This window comes from Amblyraja radiata, chromosome 22 (genome assembly GCF_010909765.2).
Source record: "Amblyraja radiata isolate CabotCenter1 chromosome 22, sAmbRad1.1.pri, whole genome shotgun sequence".
Classification (NCBI taxonomy): domain Eukaryota; kingdom Metazoa; phylum Chordata; class Chondrichthyes; order Rajiformes; family Rajidae; genus Amblyraja; species Amblyraja radiata.
In genome coordinates, this window is record NC_045977.1 from 8,555,114 (window position 1) to 8,574,315 (window position 19,202).

The 19,202-nt window shown below is 42.6% G+C and overlaps 1 protein-coding gene across 5 annotated transcripts in view; it reads left to right on the top strand.

Moving 5' to 3' along the window:
• Positions 1–19,202, top strand: part of mrtfb (myocardin related transcription factor B) — a 182,682-nt gene that overhangs the window by 154,160 nt on the left and 9,320 nt on the right. For 3 of the 5 annotated variants that reach the window (XM_033040312.1, XM_033040315.1, XM_033040316.1), the window contains 6 exons: positions 3,524–3,705; positions 7,748–7,879; positions 8,939–9,204; positions 9,827–9,977; positions 15,082–16,107; positions 17,199–17,327. In XM_033040312.1, coding sequence (XP_032896203.1) covers positions 3,524–3,705; positions 7,748–7,879; positions 8,939–9,204; positions 9,827–9,977; positions 15,082–16,107; positions 17,199–17,327 — 1,886 coding nt within the window. The remainder of the gene's footprint in view (positions 1–3,523; positions 3,706–7,747; positions 7,880–8,938; positions 9,205–9,826; positions 9,978–15,081; positions 16,108–17,198; positions 17,328–19,202) is intronic. The other 2 variants (XM_033040313.1, XM_033040314.1) reach the window with 2 other exon arrangements.

Genomic DNA, 19,202 nt, shown 5'->3' on the forward strand with positions numbered 1-19,202 from the left:
TATAACCCATTAATGGTATTCAGATTAATGTTATTTTAATATAAGCATTTGTGATGGGAAACTATCAATTAATATGTAACTAGATCTTGTACATATCTCGTGTATTGCTACTCAAATAACTGGAAACTGCACCGATACAAATAGATTTATGGTAGCTCAGACCAAAATGGGTTTTAGAATGAGTGGTAGTTGCAAAACACATTGTGAACACTCGTAAATGGAAAAATATCATTGAGTAAATTTATGTATTTGTACATGCTAAATGTATTCACTAGATTTTGAATTGAATTATGTTTAATGTTTAACGGTAAATCCTTTGGGTCCAACTAATCCAATCAGCTTTGTTTCTAAACATGATATATACAGTCATTATATGCTTACTGCAATCGAATGACTAAAGTTGTCATGACCGTAGTCTGGAGTGGAGACAAGCTAAATTAAACAGTTTCCATTGTCCTACAGACTAACAAAACTCCCAACAGGAAGCTTGCTGGGAGTGAGTGGCAACTTTGCACAAGAGAGATTGAGAAAGCAATGGAGCAAAGTTGCATCCATGCTTGACAAAGATGCTCCACTGCACCTCTTAAATATCACAGTCAGAAGCTTTGGGGGAAGTTATATAATATCGCATTCCAGTACTGGATATCACATAATCTCTGGATTCTGCTTCTTTCTTCCTTTCACTGCACTTCTTGTGAACATTGTTTTGGACCAGTTACAGGCTTAAACAATTTATCTGTGAATTTATTATCCAGTTACAGAAAGGCTCTTTGACTGTCACATCCAACAGCACTGAAATCAACTATTTGATCATCATTACCTAGCTATTTGTAGAATCTTACACTGTGCTAGTGATTTTGTCGGGTGATTGCTGCTTTGTTTTGATTGAATTCTGCAGTCATGTAAAAATTCAAATATTACAAGAAAATTGTTTGGAAAACTCTTGTTAAGGGGTCCTGAAACCTTGGGAAACAATTGTTGTCCTGTCTGAACTCATTAAATCACCATGGATTTGGTCAGTAGGTATCTTGTTCCCTTTGGTTTTAAGGGCATTCTGATTATATTTTATTTAAGGAAGGCTTTACTGATGAATGTATATTTTAGAAACCAGTCGGTATAATTTGGGAGAGAATTTTAGCAGATGTGTAGTTAAACAAATTATGCAACTTTCGAGCAGTGTTTCAGCTTTGAGATAGTTGCCAATAAATACAAATGCAAGTATTTCTGCACTGACAATTTTGTTTAGGAAACGGTCCACTCAATAAATAAGAAACACTGTGTTCAAAAGGGAACTGCAGATGCTGGAATATCGAAGGTACACAAAATTGCTGGGGAAACTCAGCGGGTGCAGCAGCATCTATGGAGCGAAGGAAATAGGCGACGTTTCGGGCCGAAACCCTTCTTCAGACTGATGGGGGGTGGGGGGGGAAGAAGAAGGAAAAGGGGAGGAGGAGGAGGAGCCTGAGGGCGGGCGGATGGGAGGGTGGGAGGAGACAGCTAGAGGGTTAAGGAAGGGGAGGAGACAGCAAGGGCTAGCAAAATTGGGAGAATTCAATGTTAATGCCATAGGGACGCAAGGTCCCCAGACGGAATATGAAGTGCTGTTCCTCCAATTTCCGCTGTTGCTCACTCTGGCAATGGAGGAGACCCAGGACAGAGAGGTCGGATTGGGAATGGGAGGGGGAGTTGAAGTGCTGAGCCACCGGGAGTTCAGGTAGGTTATTGCGGACTGAGCGGAGATGTTCGGCGAAACGATCGCCCAACCTACGCTTGGTCTCCCCGATGTAAATCAGCTGACATCTAGAGCAGCGGATGCAGTAGATGAGGGTGGAGGAGATACAGGTGAACCTTTGTCGCACCTGGAACGACTGCTTGGGACCTTGAATGGCGTCGAGGGGGGAGGTGAAGGGACAGGTGTTGCATTTCTTGCGGTTGCAACGGAAAGTGCCCGGGGAGGGGGTGGGGCGGGAGGGAAGGGAAGAATTGACGAGGGAGTTGCGGAGGGAGCGGTCTTTGCGGAAGGCAGACATGGGGGGAGATGGGAAGATGTGGCGAGTGGTGGGGTCACGTTGGAGGTGGCGGAAATGGCGGAGGATTATGTGTTGTATTTGCCGGCTGGTGGGGTGAAAGGTGAGGACCAGAGGGACTCTGCCCTTGTTGCGAGTGCGGGGATGGGGAGAGAGAGCAGTGTTACGGGGTATGGATGAGACCCTGGTGTGAGCCTCATCTATGGTGGCGGAGGGGAATCCCCGTTCCCTGAAGAACGAGGACATTTCCGATGCCCTGGTATGAAATGTCTCATCCTGGGAACAGATGCGGCGTAGGCGGAGGAATTGGGAGTAGGGGATGGAGTCTTTACAGGGGGCAGGGTGGGAAGACGTGTAGTCCAGATAGCCATGTGAGTCAGTGGGTTTGTAATGTATGTCGGTCAGGAGTCTGTCCCCTGCGATGGAGATGGTGAGGTCAAGGAATGGTAGGGAAGTGTCGGAAATCGTCCAGGTGTATTGGAGTGCCGGATGGAAGTTGGTGGTGAAGTGGATGAAGTCAGTCAGTTGTGTGTAGGTGCAGGAGGTGGCACCAAAGCAGTCGTCAATGTAACGGAGGTAGAGGTAGGGGATGGGGCCCTGGTACGTCTCGAACAAGGATTGTTCAACGTACCCGACAAAGAGGCAGGCGTAGCTGGGGCCCATGCGTGTGCCCATAGCTACGCCTTGTGTTTGGAGGGAATGGGAGGAGTCAAATGTAAAGTTGTTGAGGGTGAGGACCAACTCCGCTAAGCGGAGGAGAGTGTCAGTGGCTGGGTATAGGTTGCTCCTCTGGTCGAGGAAGAACCGGAGGGCTCCGAGGCCATCCTGGTGGGGGATGGAGGTGTAGAGTGACCGGACATCCATGGTGAAGATGAGGGGGTGAGGGCCCAGAGAGTGGAATGCGTGGAGGCGGCGGAGAGTGTCTGAGGTGTCTAGAACATAGGTGGGGAGGGATTTGACCAAGGGGGATAGGATGGAGTCAAGGTATGTGGAGATGAGTTCGGTGGGGCACGAACACGCAGAGACAATGGGTCTGCCGGGAGAGCCGGGTTTGTGGATTTTGGGGAGAAGGTAAAAGCGGGCCGTGCGGGGCTGGGGAACGATGAGGTTGGAAGCTTGGTCAGGCATGGCGTGGGAATTGATGAAGTCGGTGATGGTGCTAGAAATGGTGGCCTGGTGCTCGTCAGTGGGGTCATGGTCCAAGGGTAAGTAGGAGGAGGTGTCCGAGAGTTGGCGCGTGGCCTCAGCTTTGTAGAGATCGGCGCGCCAGACTACCACGGCACCTCCCTTGTCGGCTGGTTTGATGACCCAATCTGGGTTTTTGCGGAGTGATTCAATGGCAGTGCGTTCAGAGGGGGAAAGATTAGAGTGAGACAGGGGAGTGGAGAAGTTGAGGCGGTTGACGTCGCGGCGGCAGTATAAGAAACACTTCCTGGTTTCCATTTTGAAGAACATGTTGGATAAATGAGGTACTGATATGGTTTTATTTTTTGCAGTAGGACAAGTCCATTACCCCAAAACAGACACCACCTCATTTGATGATGACAGCAGTGATGCTTTGTCTCCAGAGCAGCCCGGGAGCCAGGAGTCACAAAGTTCAGCTCCTTCTCCAGTGGAACCCAAAGTGAATGAGCTGTCGTCATCTTCATCCTCCCCTGTACCAAACGCTGTCATTCAAGTGAGTACTTCATCATCTAGCTGGGGAATGAAACAAAAAGGTTGGATGTGCAGACCACAATGTGACAATAAGGAGTCACTGTTTTTGTCTTATTTATACTTGCACCTCGTGTGACACAATTGCACAGAGCACCGATTCCTTATATAATTCTTGCTCCTGGAATTTTAAATCTCAAGTGTGCATGCTAGAAACAAGGAACCACAGATGCTGGTTCACAAAAAAAAAGACACAAAGTCCTGGAGTAACTCAGTGGGTCAGACAGCAGTTCTGGAGAACATGGATAGGGGGCGTTCTGGGTCAGGGTCTTTTCTTCAGACTGAATGTACAGGGGAGGGACAAAGCCTGGCAGGTAATAGGTTGATACAGGTAAGGGGGAGATTTTGATAAGCAGATGGTTGGACAAAGGCCAGAGATGAAAAGACATATGGTACGAGACAAAAGGATTGAAGAATTGGTAATTGTGAAGCTAGAAGGAGGAATGTAGGTGGGATATAGGGACTACTCTTATCTTTAAAGGACATCTGCTCAAACTGGATACTCCAATACTGGAAACCTAATGTGTAATTTTGTTCTCCCTGCTGTGGTGGGTTAGGTACCTGGCACAAAATCCTCAGCAAAGGCTCATGCCTTGAGGTGGAGAGGCTGCCAGTGAGGGTAGCCCAGTGGGTCGTGGGTAGCAAACAGTGCAACTATTCAGAATTGAGATGTGCTCAAGGATGCAATCTGGCTGGCATAATGAGCCAGGCTCAATGGGGAATGGCACTACCTGCTCCAGGTGCTAATAGACTGCCCAGATCCTACAGTCTCTCTGACCTCATACTTGAGTGAGAGAAGCCTCTATCTTTGTTTTCCTACACTGTTCTCCCCCACTAGGAGATTTCTCTAGGGTGACAGGCTCAACAGCAGTCACAGGACATTGACTTTGTTACGGTAGAGATATCTCGGAGCTGGAGAGAGCTATATAAACCATAGAGGAGACATCAACTTCACGGTGTCAAAGTGAACCTGCTAACAGGCACTTACTGGACACAGATACAGAGAAAAACATAACTGATATGGCACATATGAAACATGCCAAATAGCTCACATGTTTAAAGTTGGCAGTCTGGCAGTTCCCTACAGATTGTAACTGGCTCATTCACTGATGCAGTGAGTGAGTGCATCTGAAATGGCCTTTTGATAATTCAATTAAACCTGGGCCGACTTGCTTGTTCGTTGCTCTGTCATTTCTTCAGATGATCAGGGTCATAATATTGTCCATTGCAGTGTTGACAACCTGATCCACAATCTCAATGGTCAAACGGGTATTTGAGAATAGATATGAGATTGAGGGCAGATCTGATACTGATACTGACACTTTCAACACACTGAATCTTATACCCGCTGTCACACATAGCATATAAATCTTATAACAGACGGGGACTCACATGGTATAATTGTCCATTGTGCTTTTTCACTGTAAATACTCTTAAATTATATGATACACAGGTCTCCTGTAACTTTTAGCTCTTATTTAAGACAATGCTACCCCATTGAAACTCTGCCCCCTTCGAATGTTGCACCACCCCCAGAAGGAATGCAAAAGCAATTAACAATTTTTGCTTGAACGTTGTTCCAATTTTAAACAACTGTGCATGTATAATCACAGGAGCACATGTTTCTTTCTCTTAGGGGGACATAAATGCATAGGTCAATGGGACATGTGTCCCTGGCATCAATCTAGCCACTTATGGCCTCGATTAAAACTTTGCCACAGTATAGAAAGGATTCATACAATCACTGGATCACTTGGATATTTTGCAAAATGACTTGTTTTTGTACTTTATTCCATGAAATGTCTCCCTCCACTATCCTAATTCAGTGGATTGAGACAGATGAGGAGATAAAGGAGTGGCCAATGGAAATGTCCGTTCCAGATTTTTAATGACAACCAAATTTATTATAGACCTATTCTTTCCCACCACCACTTCAACACAATAGTCCCCACCTTCAACACGATAGTCCCCACCAGACTGGCCGGGAAACTACTGGAATTAGGGCTCAACACCCCCCTGTGTGCCTGGGCCCTGGACTTTCTCACCGCCAGGCCCCAGGTGGTCAAGATGGGAGGGAATACGTCAAAGTCCCTCACTCTGAGCACAGGATCGCCCCAGGGTTGCGTCCTCAGCCCCCTATTGTACTCCCTGTACACACATGACTGTGTGGCTAGGTTCAGCTCCAACTCAATAATTAAGTTTGCTGATGACACTGTGGTGGTGGGCCTGATCTCAGACAACGATGAGAAGGCCTACCGGGAGGAGGTGGCTGATCTAGCACTCTGGTGCCAGGATAACAGCCTCCTCTTGAACATCAAAAAAACTAAGGAGCTGATCGTGGACTTTAGGAGGGCGCATCATCCGAGGACGTACACTCCATTGAGGATAAATGGGGATCCTGTGGATAGGGTGAGCTGTTTTAAATATCTGGGAGTCCACATCTCTGAGGATATGACATGGACATCACACGCCTCAGCACTCGTGAGTAAGGCAAGGCAGCGCCTTTACCACCTCAAGCAATTGAGGAAATTCAGAGCGTCTCCGAGGATCCTCGAGTGCTTCTACTCAGCGGCTGTGGAAAGCATCTTGTCCGGAAATATTACCATCTGGTTTGGGAATTGCTCTGCCCAGGACAAGAAGGCTCTGCAGAGAGTAGTGCGTTCGGCCGAGCGCACTATGGGAACTTCACTCGCCCCCCTGCAGGAACTATACAACAGGAGGTGCAACTCCAGAGCCAATAAAATCATGGGAGACCCCTTCCACCCATGCAACGGACTGTTCCAGCTGCTACGGTCAGGCAAACGCCTCCGTTGCCATGCAGTGAGAATGGAGAGGTTGAGAAGGAGTTTCTTCCCAGAGGCCATTCGGACTGTAAACTCCTATCTCACCAGGGACTAACTTTACTGAACGTTTTTCTTTCCAATATTTAATATGTAAAAGAATATGTGTGTGTTTATGATTGTGTTTATAGTTTGTTTGCTTGTTTGTTTGTTTGTCTTTTTGCACAAAGTCCGCGAGCATTGCCACTTTTAATTTCACTGCACATCTCATATGTGTATGTGACGAATAAACTTGACTTGACTTGACTTGCCAAAAAACAGCCTCCATCTCTTGATTTATTTTTGTCCCCTTTTCCCTCATCAATACCAGTCTGAAGCAGGATCTCGACCTCAAACGTTACCTTTTCCTTTCCTCCTGAGATGCTGTCTGTCCCGCGAAGATACTCCAGCATTTTGCGTCTATCTTCGGTTTAAACCAGCAACTGCAGTTCTTTGCTTCACAAGATCAAGTGTGGTGTTCCATCAATTTTCCACCTCTGACAAATCTTCACCAGAAGCGCCCCCATCTCCATATGCAACTTCATGACTTTCACCCTCAGTCTTGGCCACAATCCTCTGGCAACCAATGTCCCAGAGTCTGAAAGGAATACCGATGCGGGTCATTTTCTGAAAATCTTCAAGTCTTGCAATTTGCAGCCAAGTCCCAAAGTCATTATTGGTGATTATTGTTGTGATCTTCTGGTGTATTCATTAGACTCAGCAAGAATGGCTGGGTGCATAGGTTTGCCTTTAATATGGTTCAAACTAGTGAAATGGGTTATTTAACTGAAAGGCTGTGGAAATGAGAATCATTTTAAAATGTACTGTCAAAAAAATGTAAGTAAAATCGGTTTATCGTTTGCTTCCTTTTTGATTGAAAATACCAATGATCCATATTTTAAGAGGAACATCTTCACTCGAGCATCATCTTTACACTTGGTATTATTTATATTTTAAATAATTTTAAAATAATTTTTAAATAATTAAATACTTTTACACTTGGTATACACTTATTGTATTATTTCATTGTAGAAAGGGTCTTTCCCACCATTACTTTTAAACAATGGTACTTCAGTTTAAAAAAATACTCTACCTAGTCCTTTACTATTACATGAAGTATTCACAGAAATTTGCATTAAAGAGATCTTTTCATATTGTACTAAAACCTGATTTCCATGTTTTTTCTAGTACCATCCACAGCCAATGCCTGACTTTCTGAAACCAGCTCCTCTAACTGATCAGCAAAGTATGCGTTCAATAAATACCACTCTCTCTATAAGTATATCTTCCTCAAACAAGACTACTCCAACCCTAGTGAAGGTATGTTCAAACCTTTATCATATGATTCATGTTAGAAGAGTTCCAGTTTCATTTGTGTTGGGGATGTTGAGATACCAACTGGTTGCTGAGCTGTGCATGAATTATCTCTTTGTGTCTATTTGTTGTCAGGTAATACTCCTTGGAAATATTTGATTTAGTTAAGTAAACTACATAATTTCAAGTTGTTTGATGAAGTGGGATTATGCTGCCTTTTGTATTGCTTGTTAGTTTATTATATTAGAGCAATGGTTTTCCCCTTTTGTCATGAGAATTTAAAAAATAATAATAATGGGGCAACTGTACAAGAGATAGCAGAGCTATCACAAAAAAAATGTTCTTTGATAGAACATATCCATTGCGGTTATACTAACAAAAAGTAATAACATGTATTGCCCTTTGTCTCGTGTTAATAGACTGGAAGTTAGATCAGCAGCCTTGACATTATACTGACCTTGGGATGTTAGTAATGGTATTACATCAGCCCCACAAGCATAATGCAGCAAAACTACAAAAAAAACTCTTCTGACAAAATGATCTCATTCCTACAGTGTGTTGGCAGGTGTATGGGATAAACCAGCAAGACTTCCTTTCCTGCTCAGTTTGTGAACAATTCTTGTGTATGTTTTCAACAACATGTTTTCCAAATTTCACAGCACGAATGTAGCTGTGCTCTATCTAATGATTAACACTTTGTTGTTTTCAGAAATTCAACTCCAAAGTAATACTTGAAGAATGTTTTTAAAGTATTTACTTTCTGATTGTTAGACTATGGAGACTGTACACATTGCTGTGAAAACAAATGCTCGGTTCCAAAACTTGATGAGTGCAATTATTGTTGTTCATAATAGAAATAAAAGAAGATGGTACCACAAAGTGTTCTACCATTTTATGTGTATCTCAGATTGTAGCATTTAGAAGAATGTTAACCCTTATGTTCTAATGTTAAGTATGAATTGAATTGCAAGTGCAGTTTATTCCATTGTGATTTATTTATATAGTTAAGATCAGGATTTATGATGCCTACACACTAATCTGGAATTGAAATCAATTTTACACTAGCAAAGCCAACCCAAAAGTGCAAATGATAAGAATCGCAGCAAGAAAAACAAGGATGCAAAACCCAGGGTGAAGCAGCTCAAGTACCACCAATATGTCCCACCAGACAAGAAACATGAGAACATTGAACTTCCCATGGATACAAACTATTCCCGTCTCCTGCAACAGCAGCAACTTTTCCTCCAGCTGCAGATCCTCAGTCAACAACAGCAACATTACAACTATCCAGCCATTCTCCCTGCACCACCAAAGTATGTAGCACACTCCAGGTGATTCCCTTTCATATCTCCTTTGAAAGTGTTTTGCAGATTTGGCCTCTACGTATTTCACACACTTATGTCTGTGTATCTTAAGAGGTTTTTCTTGCAGTTTCCCATTATTGAAAGAAAAAAACACCTGTTTCTCATCCAAGAGTCAAATCATAGATTCTGGATTTGATTTTAGGATGAAAGTACTTTTATTGTGTGTTTCTGAAGGTTATTAGAGTGTACACAGTTCATAAGTTTACAACTTCTGGAGGTTCTGCAGGATTGATTTTCCAACAGATACAAGTGTTGCCTGCCATTTATATACCTCTATAGATTTTGTTTTTGCTAAGATGTCCCATATCTTTTAAATGGTGTTATTGTACCTGCTTCAACTACCTTCTCTGGCAGCTCATTCCACATACCTAGCGCCCCTAAAGTAGATTAAATATATATGATATTTTGCTAATCTTTACAAAAAAATAAATTAAATGAAGATGTTTGATTTGAAAATGCTTCAATCAAACACAGAAGGCACCTAAGTAAAAGATTATTGCATGATCTGTATTGATTTGGTGTTGTTAAGAGTTCTGTGTGAACAAGATTATTGTTTTACATTGGTTATTGTACTTGTATCCTTACCTAGGCCATCGAATGATAACCAGATAACCAGCCATATGTCCACAACCAATACGCTGACTAACTGCACACAGGCAGTTGCAGCAGGCACGTCGTCAAGGCACAACACACCATGCAGAAAGCTGGGAATCCTTCCTTCTAATCTGGATGAAATGAAGGTAGAAACATTAGAAATAATCCAAAATGTATGTTCTCTACTTAAAATAAGTTCTGATGAGGTGTCTAATTATATTTAATTTGTTCTTGTTATTGTCTGTACTGTTTGGATAGAGAACTACACTTACACAAAGATGCAATGTAAATAACGTTGCATAAAACCTGTCTCCAAATGGGCTTGTCAGCTGTACTTTTAACTTGGACATCTGTTTCCTATTTCATTTTATACAAAGTATTCTATTTTGGAGCAGGCATGTTTCATTTGAAGCAATTGCTTTCATTCTGAGGTAATTAATATGTATCTTTTGGAGAGCAGATTGTGCTTCTGCCTTTGGGCATGGAGTATAGTTTCTATGATGCTATACTGCCACCTTCTGTGTGCTTCCAGTCAACAGGTTTCTACTTCATTTACTTCATGATTTAATTGTTAAAAAAAGCTCACTGTTTCTTATTCAGTTTTTATTAATTTTAAAGAATTGGACAGGGTAGATGCAGGAAAAATCTTCCCGATGTTGGGGGAGTCCAGAACCAAGGGTCACAGTTTAAGAATAAGGGGTAGGCCATTTAGGACTGAGACGAGGAAAAACTTTTTCACCCAGAGAGTTGTGAATCTGTGTAATTCTCTGTCACAGAGGGCAGTGGAGGCCAATTCACTGGATGTTTTCAAGGAAGAGTTAGATTTAGCTCTTGGGGCTAAGGGAATCAAGAGATATGGGAAAAAGCTGGAACGGGGTACTAATTTTGGATGATCAGCAATGATCCTATTGAATGGCGGTGCTGCCTCGAAGGGCCGAATGGCCTACTCCTGCACCTATTTTCCATGTTACTAAAACTTGCTGCCATTATATGTTTAGTCTATGCAAAATAGACAATAGACAATAGGTGCAGGAGTAGGCCATTCGGCCCATCGAGCCAGCACCGCCATTCAATGTGATCATGGCTGATCATCCCCAATCAGTACCCCGTTCCTGCCTTCTCCCTATATTCCCTGACTCCGCTATCTTTAAGAGCCCTATCTAGCTCTCTCTTGAAAGTATCCAGAGAACCGGCCTCCACCACCCTCTGAGGCAGAGAATTCCACAGACTCACAACTCTGTGAGAAAAAGTGCTTCCTCGTCTCCGTTCCTAATGGCTTACCCATTATCCCTAAACTGTGGCCCCTGGTTCAGGACTCTCCCAATATCGGGAACATGTTTCCTGCCTCTAGCGTGTCCAAACCATTAATAATCTTATATGTTTCAATAAGATCCCCTTTCATCCTTCGAAACTCCAGAGTATACAAGCCCAGCCGCTCCATTCTCTCAGCATATGACAGTCCCGCCTTCCAGGGAATTAACCTTGTAAACCTACACTGCACTCCCTTAATAATGTTCTTCCTCAAATTAGGGGACCAAAACTGCACGCAATACTCCAGGTGTGGTCGCACTAGGGCCCTGTACAACTGCAGAAGGATCTCTTTGCTCCTATACTCAACTCCTCTTGTTATAAAGGCCAACATGCCATTCGCTTTCTTCAATGCCTGCTGTACCTGCATGCTTACTTTCATTGACTGATGAACAAGGACCCCCAGATCCCATTGCACTTCCCCTTTTCCCAACTTGACACCATTTAGATAGTAATCTGCTTTCCTGTTTTTGCTACCAAAGTGGATAACATTTATTCAGATTCAGATTCAGATTCAAACTTTATTGTCATTGTGCAGTGTACAGTACAGAGACAACGAAAATCAGTTAGCATCTCCCCAGAAGAGCAACAAAGAATATGAGCAATAAATAAATATATTTACGTGCATTCAGTCTTCGTAGTGCAATTATTTTTTCCCGGTGGAAGGAGTGTCCGGGGGGGGGGGGGGGGGTGATTGGCAATCACCAAGGTACAGTGTTGAGTAATGTAACAGCCGCAGGGAAGAAGCTGTTCCTGGACCTGCTGGTCCGGCAACGGAGAGACCTGTAGCGCCTCCCGGATGGTAGGAGGGTAAACAGTCTGTGGTTGGGGTGAGAGCAGTCCTTGACGATGCTGAGCGCCCTTCGCAGACAACGCTTGCTTTGGACAGACTCAATGGAGGGGAGTGATGAACCGGTGATGCGTTGGGCAATTTTCACCACCGTCTGCAGTGCTTTCCGGTCGGAGACAGAGCTGTTGCCATACCATACTGTGATACAGTTGGTAAGGATGCTCTCGATGGTGCAGAGGTAGAAGTTCACCAGAATCTGAGGAGACATTAAACTGCATCTGCCATGCATCTGCCCACTCACCCAACCTGTCCAAGTCACCCTGCATTCTCATAACATCCTCCTCACAGTTCACACTGCCACCCATCTTTGTGTCATCTGCAAATTTGCTAATGTTACTTTGAATCCCTTCATCTAAATCATTGATGTATATTGTAAATAGCTGCAGTCCCAGCACCGAGCCTTGCGGTACCCCACTAGTCACTGCCTGCCATTCTGAAAGGGACCCGTTAATCCCTAATCTTTGTTTCCTGTCTGCCAACCACTTCTCTATACATGTCAGCACTCTACCCCCAATACCATGTGCCCTAATTTGCCCACTTGGACAAAGGCAGGAATACTTTAAGGTTAAAGTAAATACATTTTTGATAATAATGTTGTAGTTATAGTTCACATGGTATCTACATCAAAATATGGAAAATTGCCACGGTGTATAAGTTCACAAAAGCAGGACAAATCCAATCAGGCTAATTACCACCCAATGTCTAATTTCAATAACCACCAAAGGTATGGATGTTATGAAGTGGCCCTCTATTCACCAAAGGTTGTCCCACCAATGTCCAGTTTGGGTCTCAACCTGGCTCATCACATCCTCGGTCTAAAATTGACAAATGAGCTAAATTTCAGGGTGAGGTGAAAATGAATGCCCTTGACATCGAAAAAGCATTTATCAATATCAAGGAGTACTGGTGAAACTAAAGTCAACAGGGATCAAAGACGTTGGAGTCTTACCTCACACAAAGGAAGGTAGTTGTGGTTATTGAGCTCACCCATCCCAAACCACTGCGGGAGTTCTTCATGGCAATCTCTAAGATCCAGCTATCATCAGCAGCTTCTTTAGTGACCTTAGTTCAGAAGTGGAACGTTTGGTGGTAATTGCACAATTTCAATTCTATTTGCAATTCCTCAAGAGATGATGAAGTACTCCATGCCTGCAATTCCTGGCATGATGCCATGATGAACTACTCTAATTCCTGTACCAACATTCAAGCACGGTTGACAAGGGACAGGTAACATTCACATCATTCCAGCACTGTCACTGGGCCCTCCCCCCATCAACATCCTGGGAGCATCATTGATTAGAAATCAATGGGACCACCCACAATGGTCACAACGGCAAACTGGGCACCTAATTCTGATACCTGAAAGCTTCTCCAGCATCTACAAGATGCAAGTAAGGAGTGTGATGAAATACTCACCATTTTCTCCGGTGAATGCAGTGCCAACAACTCATAATATGTAGGAAGGAACTGCAGATTCTGGTTTACACCGAAGATAGACACAAAAAGCTGGAGTAACTCAGCGGGACAGGTAGCATCTCTGGAGAGAAGGAATGGGTCACATTTCGGTCGAGACCCTTCATCAGACTGAGAATCAGGGGAAAGGGAAACGAGAGATATATATAGAACAAAGAAGTGAAAGATATGCAAAAAAGTGACGATGATCATGGAAAGGGTCCATTGTTAGCTGTGAGCTAGATGAAAACAAGTTATAGACAAGTTACAGCAGGATGCAAGTGAGACAAGTACAATGACTGGGTGGGGGTGTGATGGAGAGAGAGGGGGTATGAATACTAGACTCGCTACTCAACTCCACCGAAGGAGTACATTCACCAGAAGGATTGCTGCAATCCAAGAAGACTACTCATCACTACCTTAACGACAACTATAGATGGAAATAAATGTTAGCCTTGCTAGAAATATCTAGATCCTGAGGGGGTGGGGGGGGGGGGGGGGGGGGGGGGGGAGGGGTGGAGATAAAGAATATTAAAAGAAATAGGGCCTCTCTTAATTCACCTCAAAAAATAATATTGTGTTATCCAATATTCTTTTGCCTCCACTATTGTCAGGCAGAAAATTCCCAACCAGTACTTTCCCTTTCCATGGATACCGTACAGAGTTGTGGACAGATTATCCTATGTGTACACTGAAACACCTGGAAATAGCAGATGTTTGTCCTTATTTCTCTCCTCCCCTTTCTGAGACCCTTGAGCCATATTTCTACTGTTTCCTGCACTTTGACCATCAATTTGTATTTTTCTCTATCATTTCCCAAGTCATGTCTCCTCTGAGCTCATCTTTTCCTCTCTCTGAAACAGACTAAAATGCTGATTCCAGGCTCCATTGTTAATTGCTGCAGTTGTGAGCCCTTTCTTCTCCGGTATTGATCCTCTCAAACACTAGCATTAAACATCCTCATGAAACAGGCCGTGATCACACAATCTTGAAAACTACCTGCCCATCTCCACACTCCCTTTCCTCTCTAAAATTATTGAATACGTTGTATCCTTCAAACACCCCACCATGCCTGTTTTTCCTGAAATTCATTACTCAAATCTCTTATTCTAGGCTTCCACCATGTCTTTTATCAAAGCTTCATCCTATAGACGGAAATGAAAGTAAACTCTTGGATGTATTCTCGTTGAATTCCAATTCCAATTCTTAACGATTTTTTTGTTGTTTTGTGGTATGTTGGAATCGCTGATGAAGTCATCACTTTTTGAGATTTGGTATTGAGCCAATTCAGAGGCTAGCCACTCACATTATAGTGGATCTAGAGTCGTGTAGTATTAACTGGGTTAAGGCAAGAGATTTCTTCCCAACAGAACTCTGACCATTACTCCCACTAGCTTCATTAATTTTACATTCTGTACTTACAATTTAAATTATCATGTGACCACAGTGGGATTTGAACTGGTGTCTCTGGATTTATAATGCATATTCAATCATTATGCTATTGTTTTAGTATCAATTTATGGCTGGGGGTTCACTGTTGCAATGATTGGAATGTCTACCCCATCAAATTGTGATATTTCATTTTAAATTGAAAATATTGATCCTGTTAATTGTTGACTCTTCTGACCTATGTTGCACAGATGCCAGAGCTCAAATTGGAACTGAAACTGCGTGGACTTCCAGTATCTGGTACAAAAGTCGACCTGATAGAGAGACTGAAGTCATACCAGGATCTAAGTAACACTCCTGTCGCTGCAGCACTAGTAACTGTCTCTATTTCCCCTATTCCAAGAAATCAAACTACTTCAACATTTCCCAGTGCTGCTCTCAGTAGTGCCACAATGACCACAGAGGCAGCCATGACAACAATGTCAAACAATATACAGTTTCATGAGAATTCGGTCTCCCCAACTCCCACCTCTCCAGCTCCCTCTGAACAATCTAATTTGAGTACCGATGACAGCAATCTCACAGATATGTTTACTGAACTGGTGACCATGGTGTCTCCCTCACAGCTTGCAATCCACACTTCACCTGTGAACATGGCAGTTAATGAAGACAACATAGGGGCGAGCATAGCCGGAAATAGTTCTGCTACGCAAGGAGTTGATTTAACCAGTGTGGATACCGAGAAGGACCGAAAACTGCAGGAGAAGGAGATGCAGATTGTAAACCTTATGAGAAAGCTGGAGCACGAACAAAAATTGGTGGAGGAATTGAAGATTCAGTTGGAAATTGAGAAAAGATGCCAGCATCAACAGCCTGTGACTGTGAATCAGAAGCATTTGAACTCTTCAATCAAGGAAGAAAACACTCTCTCTAATTATACTACTTCAAGACAGCCAATGGCTGTTTCTAGTCCATCCTTGAGCCCCCCTACCAATATCAACATGGGGGGACACAGTCAGAATGCTACGAAAGGAAATACCATGCTTGTGAAACAAGAAGGGCCGTCGGTGACGACTGAGCAAAAGAACGTGTTCTCCCCGTTTTACGTCAATTCAGCAAGACAAACGCAGACTGCTGTTATTGCTCAGGCTCAGCCCCATGCTTTACTGACCACTCAGACAGGAACTCAGCTGTTGCTTCCATTGGCGATCCAAGCACAGAACTCAAACCTCTGCAGCAACTCTCAGCACTTAAAAACAGGAAACGTTAAATCACAGGTAGTGTTACTGGAATTTGTTTTATGTCTGTTTGTTGTGTGTTGAACTAATGCTCAACTTATAGGAAAATAACTCATTTAAACCAAGAAAGATTAACTTGGATAAAACCGAATCAGTTATTTTCAGTAGAAAATATTATAAAGTCACGTCCTGGTTTATCCCCCAACAGTTATAAAGAAAGCATAAGTTTCAACCAACTCACATCAAATGTGTTTCAGAAGATCAAATTCACAATTTCTTACGTTGGAATTTCTAGAAATTGGATATTATGCATTTTTGTTACACTAAATAGGTGTGGCATATAATGCCAGTGCCAAATCTGGTCAAAAAAGTATTGAAATTAGGACATCTTTAAGAAGTCATTATCATGGTTTATACCTCTTTTAGAATGCCAAAACCCAGCCATATATTTCAAATCTAGTACTCTTTCAAGGCAGGCAACCATGGAACAAAACTTTTTTGAAGATCTCACCACAGTATGTTATGTAAGGTGGGCATTGGTAAATGGACCTTTTGGGGAAAGATTCTCCTGATTAAATTGTGCTAGTGGCTCTAAGGTCCCTCAATCAGTGTCAGCACTTCGGTCCACATATCAAGGAGTCCGAGAACTACTTATACCAGTTCACAGACCCCATGGTCTTTACAGAGGCCACTTTCTTTATACCTGTACTATCAGAAATTAAACTATCTTTGTCAGAAATAGCTGCTTTTCATTTTACATATAAAGCGATGTCTGGGGGTTACTTTAAATTATGTGTAGTTCATTGTTTTGAATGTGTTATTTTCCTCAGTTTATCATGAATTATTTATGCAGGCAGTAAGTTGCTTTTAATCCATTTTGTTGTCATTATGTAAATAAAACCAGTTTCTTATTTGATGTCATAGTGAAATGTGCATACAACACAGAAATTAGATCTGTAGGAAGGTGAATAATGACAGAATGTTCTAATGTGGTCGTTCAAAGACATGACTTACTTGAATTTATTCATATAGGGCAGTCTTGTTCAAAATTTTGAATGATTTGGGTGAGATATAGCTGCAAATTGAATGATTTGGTTTTCACTGACAATCTGTAAATGTTTATTTTGCAGGCTCCTTCACAAGCACGAGTATCTGTCCCTGTCTCTGCACCTGCACAAGCTTCAGGCTCTCCAAAGCAACCACAAACACAGGATTCTGTGACCCAACGTACTTTGACCCAGAATGCACAGATGAGAAAGGTTTGTAATGTAAATACACTTGGGCAACAATGGAGTACAGTAAGTGGCTTTGTTCTGAGTCAGAAAGCTGCAGGTAGATGCATGATCTTTACCTTCCCAGCTGAAGTGCTGCTGTTGTACGCTGCTTATTGTAGGTCCAACATTGAAATAGCCGATCCATATCCAGTCCCATTACTATATCGATTGATGCAATTAAATTGCTACCTTCTGCCATTCTACCAATTGATCTATGCTTCTTTAAAGTAAATAGGCTCAAATATTAAAACCTATTGGGGGAACTAAGATATTTTAAATCTGGGTGACAGTCACATTCTCTATTGCCTACCATGTGACAGATTCAAATCTGAGCAGAAAATTCTTAACAAGGTTATATGCAGAACAAAGGTACCCAAAAATGCTGGAGAAACTCAGCGGGTGCAGCAGCATCTATGGAGCGAAGGAAAAAGGCAACGTTTCGTCCCGAAAAGTTGCCTTTTTCCTTCGCTCCATAGATGCTGCTGCACCCGCTGAGTTTCTCCAGCATTTTTGGGTACCTTCGATTTTCCAGCATCTGCAGTCCCTTCTTAAACACTATATGCAGAACAATATGGTCATGTTTGTTTTATATTTGCTAGAATTCCAACCTGTCATTTGTGAGGCTATCTTACAGTCAGAAACGTTGGCACTTGACAACTCTTAACCAATCCTGCCAAACCAATGTCCCATGCTACGGTGGTGACATTGGTGCATGGACCACATTACAGGAGCACCCTCTGCACATACTGATGATGCTGTCTTTAAAGGCAGGGTCCCCAAAAACGTTTTCTAAGCCATGCCTTACATTTTGACTTGATCTGACCAGACACATTAAATAATGCCTATCCACATTTCTACCTGGACAGATATTCAGGCAAAATATGGAATGGCATAGGACCACCGTTACCTGATTTTCCTTCCTTCACTAATTACTTTTATGCACAAGTCAAATAAAATTAAATTTTAGCTTCCACTGTAGCCATTAGGAGAGATATCAGATCTTTGACCCCAGCATGTTCTCAAAGATCTTTTAAAAAAAAAAATTTTATTAAATTTATTTAAACAGGGAGAGTGCATATTGATAAACATTTACATGTAAATATGCAAGATTATAGCCAGTAGCTAATTTCCATCTTTAGTCCCTTCGGCAAGTTGATGTTAAATAAACAAGTTAAACACATCACAACATAATCAATCAATAAAATAAGAAAAATACCAATAAAGAGTACAATAAGTAAGGAAGTTTATTGGCCAAGTATTCACATACAAGGAATTTGCCTTGGTGCTCCACCCACAAGTAACAACATGACATACAGTGACAGTTACGAATTACTCAGAAAACACTAAACATTAATAATAATAAAACATTAATGATAAAACACCATTGATCAAGCATGTGAACCAACAAAATACCAGATCAAAGGGAGGCTACAGATTTTTGGCTGTTGAGTAGAGCAACTACTCGTGGATAAAACCTGTTTTTATGTCTGGCTGTGGCAGCTGTGACAATCCGGAGTTGCCTTCCAGAGGGAAGTGATTCAAAGAGTTTGTGGCCAGGGTGAGAGGGCTCAGAGATGATCTTGCCCGCTCGCTTCCTGGCCCTTGCAGTGTACAGTTCATCAATGGAGGGAAGGTTGCAGCCAATAACCTTCTCTGCTGATCAGACGATTCGCTGCAGCCTCCAGGTGTCGTGCTTGGTGGTTGAACCAAACCAGACCACGATGGAGAAGGTGAGAACAGAAGGTGAATTCTACGATGGCCGTATAGAATTGGACCATCATTGCCTGTGGCAGATTGTGCTTCCTCAGCTGCCGTAGGAAGTACATCCTCTGTTGTGCCTTTTTAACTGTGGAGTCGATG